General features: G+C 36.6%; 1 protein-coding gene across 1 annotated transcript; it reads right to left on the reverse strand.

Moving 5' to 3' along the window:
- Positions 1-519: 519 nt before the first annotated feature.
- LOC133519096 (uncharacterized) lies at positions 520-9346 on the reverse strand. Its single transcript, XM_061853012.1, has 4 exons — positions 8655-9346; positions 7749-7947; positions 2346-2549; positions 520-767 (listed from the first exon to the last, which is right to left on the reverse strand). The coding sequence occupies exons 1-4, from the start codon at positions 8801-8803 to the stop codon at positions 522-524; spliced, it is 798 nt and encodes a 265-aa protein (XP_061708996.1). The 5' UTR covers positions 8804-9346; the 3' UTR covers positions 520-521.

The following is a 9346-nucleotide window of genomic DNA, read 5'->3' on the forward strand; positions in this document are numbered from 1 at the left end:
TCAATACATATTCTTATAACTACATTCTTACATCTCTATCTTATAAAGACTATTGTACCTAAGTTCTGTCAAATCACGCCTATGTACATATACGTATCGTTTTTAAAACGTCACTAGATAATAAATCTACATACGTTAATTTCAAAACTTCAAAACCGTCGCTGGAGAGTTTCAGTAGCCTTACCACGACTGCCTTAGCAGTGTGAAACTGACATATTCGCTAACGTCTGCGTAACTTACTTTCTATACATCTCGCTCGCATTAATATGGGAGTACGAGTGAGATACATAGAAAGTAAGTTACGCACACGCACACGCTACAACTTAGATTAACTTTTAATTACAGAGTTTAACTTGTTCTTCAATGAACTCGCAATTTGCGACGGCTTTGTAAAGCTAAGAAGATTATTTACAATGAATACAGCAACCACCCTAACTTCTTCCAGTTGCTTTCGACTTCTTTGACCCAGAGTTACTGTCAGAATACGATTTTATTTCATATTTCGGGTTAAATATATTTTGTTATTCTTGCTCATAATGTGCTGAAATAGCATCTAAAATGAACTGGAAGGTCCTTGGATTTATCCAACTAAGACCAGAGGGTAGCTCCCAAGACTCCATCGAATCCAAACTTCTTGCTTGTCTTCCTACTGTCCTTTCCAGGAAATAATCATCGTATTCCCGGTCGTAGTCCGGAATAATAGGGTTGAACTTCGCATAGTAAATGGCGGAGAAGCACGCGTACAACAGAAGAGCAGCAGTGAACAACTAAAAACAAAAAAGATGACTCTCAATGTTTTCTTCTTTACATAAAAAAAAACAACAAAAGCCTTCGAGGATGCAGTAGTTTACTGCCGTGTCCGAGTATTACGATAAATATGACCTCCTAACACGAAGCAAAAACAATGTCACAGAACAATCAAACGGATGACAAATTGCTCGAGTCCATTAAGGCGCCTCGCAGTGACCTTACGAATGTAGTTTGTTTTGAAGCTGAAACATTTCAGACTATAGATATGAATAATTATACGAAAAAGTGGTAAAGGTACGTAACCGTTTATTGTAGGTGTTGCGACATTTGCAGTACCTTATATTACAAAAATGTTGCAATGCCGTCAGTTCCCTACTTAAAATTCTACGGAAACTCAGTGCAAACATTGCTATGACTTAAACAAAAGTAGTAGGTAAGATTGTCTATGTTAAATATAGCATAGGCAAGGTTTCCGCTGCAGTATCCTTGGCGGCTAGCGCGGCACCGATGCTTGACGAGTGACGACCGTCCCATGCCGGACAAACATCAAAACTATGTCAATGTTATGACTACACGGCGTTCCTCGTTACCTTTTTGCCCGGCACGTAACTACGTAGGTAATCGTCATTTTTTCACACAAAGTAATTAACAATAATATTTTCTCGCTACGTTGCGCTACGGTGGTTTTGAGGTCGAAACTATGACTAAATAAGCAAATTCATTCGAATTTAAATACGCCACCAAAATATTTAGGATATCATCTATAGTCTTTGTCTAATTGATATACCCGAAAGGGACAGCTAAGCTAAATTTTAAAAGGTAAAATCGCTAATAAAGATATCAACACAAAAAACTCCGGTAATTGGATTTTCCATTCCCATGGAGCCTACGGAATTGGTACATTTTACTTAACATCAAATGAGTTAGTTCTGTTTTTATATGTTGGTAGTGATGATATTGTAATAACATGAAAATCCATTAAATTTTAGGATTTTTTTCAGTTTTTGTAATTTTTTCAAGAACCCGTGTAACGGCAAAAGTCACTTTAAAGCACACGAAAATGACAATAATTTAGTCTTAGGAAAATAGTTTCGAAGATATGGCTTCTCAAAGGTTTGCAAAATTGTTAACTAATTGTAACTACAAAAAGATTGAATCAGCAGTTGTGGTTGCAGGAAAAGCAAGACCCAAATGCTCAGCTATTTTCAACTACTGTAATGGCCAATTCTGCGAAAATATACGAGACCTGATGTGTGCCGATATTGATAAACCATTCATCCACGATCAGGTCAACGAAGAAAATGTACCACAGCAAGCTGCCCCCAAAAGGAGTGCCGTGGATTCGCCTAGTCCGTCAAGGATATAAATACAAGATATACGAGTTATAACATTTTCCCTCTCTGTACTGTAACTATATACACAATGATGGTTGTCATCACTATTCCATCACTACCAATATATATAAAAAACAGAACTACCTCATTTGATATAAGGCAAAACCTCTTTGTTGGTACGATTTCCACGTATTAATGCGAAATGTGACTGTCAAAAAGCGATGTAAATATGTAACCTAATCTAATAATCTTTTTTTTTACCTGGAAGACGCTCCAGAACTTGAAGGAGCCCTCGTTGATGATCCAGTCGTAGTAGCCAGCCCAGGGGTCGGTGTACCGGCCCTGCTTCATGGGTTTGGGGGTGGTGGTGGTGGTTGTCTCATAGTGGTGGTGCTCGTCGTAGTAGTCTTCAAAGCCACGCCCGCTCTCACTCGTTGTGACATTTACTCTTCTCCGCCGTTGTTGCTGGAATTTTTGTGAACAAGTTGTTAAAGTAAATTACCAATTTATTTACACTTTCGAGTTTGTACGATAGATTCATAAAAGTATCCAATAAATTGTTTTTATTTAATTCCTATTTTTCATATAGCTTGGATACGCTGACAGCTGTCATCTGGCATACAATTGGTATTAATAACTTTAAAACGCAAAATTGTATTAAGATGATAGGTTGTCACCGTACCCAGGCTATATGAAAAATACCTACTATAATAACTGTTTTTCCAAGTTAGACAGTGTTTGGCATAAAAGGCAATGGGAAGTTTAAGATACTTTGACAGAGTAATACCACGTATTCGGTTTTCGCAAATAAGATCTAGTTGAATACGATATTAAAAAGCATTTTGTAAATTGCTAATAATATTGTTATATTGCCTGTGCCCAGCAGTGGGACGTATATAGGCTAAATTATTATATATATATTATTATTATATTGTTATATTATAACATTTACGTCTATTATTGCTAGCACGTATTTCTATTATGTATTTCACAACTACGCCTCCATAACGTATCTTAACTTTAGACATGTTTGATAAAACTTTATTGCTCGTTTATTTAGTGTAGGCGTTTGTTGTGTAGAAAATCGAGGCTACGAGGGTGAATCAAAAAGTTCTTAGATATAAAAAACCTTTCTTATCTAAACCTTTTATGTGCCTAATGTGTCGTTAGTATTATTAATTTATACCTTCTAAAAAAAATTTTTCGTAGTCTCTAAAAACTCCTTCACAGCACTCATCAAAAATTTTTCCGCGGAGTTCCTCCAATAATTTTGGAAAACATTGTAATTTACTCGGATCTAAGTCTGGTGAGTAGGGATAGGCGATAAAAAGTGCCCAGATAGATGATTTAGAGATTTTGCTTTGAAATCTACAAACGTAAGTATTTATTAACCTTGGTTAAAAATTTACAATCGTGTAACCCATTATTTTGACACGTTTTAAAACACAAAACATCTGTTAAATTAAAATTGATTGCACACTACAAAATAAATCTTTACCCCCTTATTCGTAAACGTGTACTAAAATTATGATGCCGCTGATCATCGTTTGTCCCTTTCCATCATACCGCTACGTAGGAAAGGGACAAACGATGATCAGCGGCATGGTAACTTTAGTACACGTTTATGAATAAAGGAGATAGGGTCTTGATTTGATTGATTCGCCTGTCTTCTAAAACGTTGTTTTAATTTTTTCAACATTTTGTTCGTTAACTGCGATATTAAGTGTATATTTCTCTCATAAAAATAAATGATGAATTAAAGATTGTCCAATTATTTATATTACGAAAGAAGTATTAAAAGGATGTTTTTGCTCTAATAGTAACAACTACTCTGTAATTGGGTCATTATTTATCTATCTCGGGTGGAAAAGGTTGGCCGAAAATTTTGATTAGACCTTAGACCCCACACGAGCACGAGATTGGTACCGTACCTAGCTCTAGTGAAAAACATTTTCTCGTGCTTCCGCCCAGAACAAATGGGATAAGTAATCGTATTTCCACTCGTCCCCGTCTGGGGTACATTTTATCAAAAAGTTAATTTTGTAATAGTGTCAATATGTTTTTATTTCATTTGTAAAAAAAATATCGGAGCTTCATTTAATAATGTAACATTGCTGAGCATTTTTTTTTCATTCAGTCCTGTCGCTTGTTCTCCCACCATTCCTGCAGAACGCGTCTATTCGTGCAAGTAATCCCGCCTTCTCTTTTTCGGTCTGCCTTTAAATCTGGCGCGCGGGGGCCATCTGTGGTGCCAACCAGGGTGTCTCATTTCTACCGTAGGTTTTTTAGCTGAAATCTACTACTTACACAAGTTTCAGCTAGATACAGTATTTTATCTCTCTAAGTGGTTATATATTACAATTTCAATTCTTGTTTTTTTTTTAATTATTAGATTTTCAGTTTTCAATCGATTAATTGACCAAGCGTTAGTGAAGGTCTCCGTTTCAGCTTGGACAAAAATACTTTCATATGCTTTATTATATGTCCGTGTTTTATAGGTTGCAAATCTTAACAGATTCTCGTCCAATTTTGTGAGCAGGGTCAAAAATTAAATAGATTTTTTTATCGATTCAGTTTTCAGAAAATTTTCAAAATGACGGAGCCATGGGGGTTAGCGAGGTCACAGTCACAAACACAAACTAGTGGCTCACAGAGACTAAATAGGTAAATGAAGATAATGTTCTTTCAGCTCTCAACAAATTGAGTAATGGCTGAATAATGATTTTTTACATCACCTACTCAGAAAAGGGATTTTTCGTCCCTGCTAGGAAGGATCAAAGTAACACTTATCTGTTCTAGGACACTATTTTTATATTTTTACATACTATTTTTTTTAGGTAAATAATATTTTGAAACAATAATTTGCTCATAGGTGATGTGAAAGCAGTATGTGTCACAACGTAGCAAAATTATTTCCATCTTAGGCGTAACACACTTGAATCCCTCAAGTGTGAATCCAATCCCTACGCTCATGATTCAATTTATAAAATCCTTGGCTTCGTTTCGTATTCAATGTAGGAAATTAAATTATGTATGATTTGTCATTATTTGGATTTAAACTTTACATTACGTTTGAAGTATGTTGAAGGAAGAAAATATTACCATAGGCGCGTAGGTCATGTACACCCAGCCACAAAAATGAATTCATTTACTCTTATTTTCTTATCATATCAATATAAATACTACCCAGTTTTCTTGCAACTCGTGAAGTAACTACATTTTAACTGTTTGTATTTTAATCTAACGCGTAATTTTAACTACATATGGCGAGCTACTTTCTGTCACGAATCAGTCTAAAAAATCCCGTTGAGCTTTTCAGTGTACACGTAATTAACAGTCGTGTGTCAACGATAGGCAGTCGCGATGGATTCCACAAACAGGGGCTGAAGCATTTAGCGCTGGCGCCCGGTCACCCAGTTCAGCGGAAACCGTTAGTGACCCAGTTGTCCCAGTTTGAGGACCATGTGGCTGTAATACTTTGTCACAAGTATTTAGATGAACTAGAATACAGAAGTAGATACAGAAGGTCGAGTTCATATCTTTTTGTTGAGTATTTGAATTTTTTGTAGTTAGTACTTTTTAACCGGCTTCAAAGAAGGAGGTTCTCAGTTTGACACGTATGTTTCTCCGCGATTATCTCGCGTTCGGCTAAACCGATTTAGATGCGGATTTCAGAAAAGTGTTCGTTACATACTGGAGAAGGTTTTAGTATACTACATGGATGGTTTGAAAAAAAAATTGGACACGGTAGGTGGCGCTGCTATCGCTAAATCGTCAAATTTAATTTGCTGAAACCGGATTGGGTGAAAAGTTGTGTATATATTTCAAAGGGTTTCTGGGTGGATTAAGAATACCATTGGGCCCGATAGGTGGTGCTGCTTTCCGTATATTTTTCTTTCTAGAAACATCTTGAACGACCTAATTGACATTCTTTGTTTATTTTCTTGGATCTTCGATTATTTTTTATGCTGTTGACTGTACATTCAGAAATATAAAATATAATATCACTGAAGAAATATATAAGTAAGAATGAAGAAATGGAGCATTTCGCAAGAAACTTAAACAAAAGTGATTTCTTTTCTACTCGCTGACCAACACCATATCACTCGGAATCTCATTGATGATAATGATGATTAATTCATTTATCTTAGTCTTTATATTAAATGAACCAGTTCAATCCTATAACATACCTTTTAAAGCTAGAAAATATTGGTAACCTCGTGCCATTTTTTATATTTTTTAATATAATTATGTTTGGGCATTTGCAGTTTCTAGCATTTTATATTGTATAGGTACCTACGCGGATCCGAAAATATAAATTCCTTCTCATTTATCAATTAAATATGTTGTTTGTAAATACCGAATTAAAAAAGCGGGCATAACCTAGGTACCATTAACCGTAGTATATTGTTTCCGCTTAAGAGGGAAGTATAGGATGTAATCGTCAATACAAAAAGAAAAAATGTTGTTTAAACACTCTACGTTTCATTTCGAATACGAGGAAAGTGAAATACATGTGTATTTAAAAAAACATGACTAAGTGTATACTTTTTTTTCAAAAAAGCGAAACCTACAAATCCAGAATATATATTATGCTGAAGCGATCGACATCAAAATCAAAGTGATTTGTTGAGATTTAGTTAATGGAAACAGTTTTCTCCCAAAATGGAATGTCATAGAAAAAGTACCGTTATTTCGATAGGATTGCAAAGTTATTCTTCCCTCTTAATAATGTTACGCACAAAATCGAGAGCGTGCTTAATAATGCTAGGTTCCATGCCGCTCTGCTGAATTTGTGGAATCGCAGACGTAGTCAGGTTATCAGCCCGCGTAGCCAACATGCTAATCGTTAACGTACCCTTATTGCGCATCCAGAACAGTACGCAATGCTATCAACATTAAGAGGAAAGAGGACGGCCGGTTCTCCATACAAACGGAGTCCTCATTTTCCTCTCTGGATATTGACATTTCGAAAAATATTTTTAGATAATTAGATGTATAAGTACCATCACTACCATAGCTATGCCCTATGTTTGACTTTTTGTATTATTATAAAAATTAGGAGCGAGAAACAGATTTCATACAACATTTTTAATGGTTCTAACTCCTATAATAATTAATAATAATAATAATTCAGCCTATATACGTCCCACTGCTGGGCACAGGCCTCCTCTCATGCGCGAAAGGGCTTGGGCTATAGTCCCCACGCTAGCCCAATGCGGATTGGGGACTTCACATACACCTTTGAATTTCTTCGCAGATGTATGCAGGTTTGCTCACGATGTTTTCCTTCACCGAAAAGCTAGTGGTAATTATCAAATGATATTTCGTACATAAGTTCCGAAAAACTCATAGGTACGAGCCAGGATTTGAACCCGCGACCTCCGGATTGAAAGTCGGACGTCATATCCACTCGGCCACCACCGCTTTAATAATTAAAAATGCGAAAAAAAAAACAAATAGTTGTGGTTGATATACAACAAATTGTATTAAAATATTTCAATAATGTTAATATCCAGAGAGGAAAATGAAGACTTCGTTTGTATGAAAAGGTGATTTCGCGCGGGTCCTCCACTCTCGTCGTAACTCTGAGCGCGTCATACCGCCCGGCTGAACATTGTACCTGTTGGCTCGCGGGGGAGTCTCGAGGGTAATGTAACTTACCATTAGAGCCGTGTTGTTTTTGGGCTTGGCAAGCGCGCGCTGCTTGTTGATATTGCGCACTACATCCAGGGCAGTGCGTAGTGCCGTCAAGATAAACTCTGAGGGCGCCATGCCGCCCGAGTTGACCACGGTGCCGCCCGGGGGATCCGCGGGGGGAGACGAACTTAAGTCATCAGGGTCGTACCGGTCGTATGAGGATCTGGAAATTTACATATAAGTATTTAGTACCTGGGTGACCGAGCTTCGTTCGGAAAACATATAAAAACTCAAAAATGCGCGTTTTCCCAGAGAAAACACCAAGCTAGATTGATGTTATGCCCCGAAAACCTCCATATGGCAAATTTCCGTTGCCGTTTCCGAGATCCCCGAAATATATAATAATAATATAATATATTGCTCGTTTAAAGGTATTAGATACATATATTATTGCGGAAAAATATTTGTGAACCATTTCCAACAGCGAAAAAAATTGCCAAGTTATCCCTTTTCACACTACTTATTAGTCCAGAAGATTATCTCAGGCCTGATTATTTAATGCGAGTGAACCGGAATATACACTAAATGTATCTACTAACATACATTTCCTAACTAACTAAATATCTTACTTTTTTTATACTACGTCGGTGGCAAACAAGCATACGGCCCGCCTGATGGTAAGCAGTCTCCGTTGCCTATATACGCCTGCTGACACTCCAGAGGAGCTACATGCGCGTTGCCGACCCTAACCTAGTATGTATGTGAGGGTCACATACAGAATTGACTAAAGTCGCACTTTGTTCCTACAACATATTGAAATAACAATTCCCATCAATTATTTTTTAAGATATTTTGTAAGAAATGAAATTATTTTGATTTCAGATATCTATGTTTCTTATAAATAACAATAACAACATTGTATGTACTTACCTCAAAGGTATGTATTTGTATTTCGTGTAGGGCGGGGTGTGCGGCGTAGCGCTGTCATAGCGCGCGGCGCCTACGCCGGCCGCCCAAAGTGCCAGCGCCGCTGCCGCCCACATTATTATACTCGGCACTATCAACTCTTTACGCACCATTGTTTAAAATCACAACTTGAAACTTTAAAAATTACAAATTATCAAATGTAAATTAGAACACCATCAGGTTTTATGTCATGTATTTAACTAACTTTTACTTTTTTTTGTCTTTGGATGTGTTCGGATGAAAGTTCAGGAACCGACTGACTGATTTGAAATGTCGCGCTCCGGTTAGGCACGGAAAGAGTTTCTGAAATATGAATTCAGCAAACAGTGAAAACGTGTTGCTCTCAAGTGGTTTAATTTACAAGTTTGACAGCGACGTAAATTAACATGGAATGTTAGTTGCTCTAAAAGATGATTATTTTGTTGAGAGTTGGATTTAATATACGAAATTCCGCATATGAACTACGTCATATTAATAATCGCCTTCTCTGAACAGAGAAAAATAAATATAAACAAAACAAGTAATCTGAATACAGATCTTTAACACTGATTTAAACTTTCACGATTTTTAGACATTATTAATCCTACGTGATTAAGTCCCGTTTGTATTAGTTAATACTCGTACAGATCATTAACGTTGGCAGTATCTTTTAAATA

This window comes from Cydia pomonella, chromosome 6, assembly GCF_033807575.1.
Source record: "Cydia pomonella isolate Wapato2018A chromosome 6, ilCydPomo1, whole genome shotgun sequence".
NCBI lineage: Eukaryota > Metazoa > Arthropoda > Insecta > Lepidoptera > Tortricidae > Cydia > Cydia pomonella.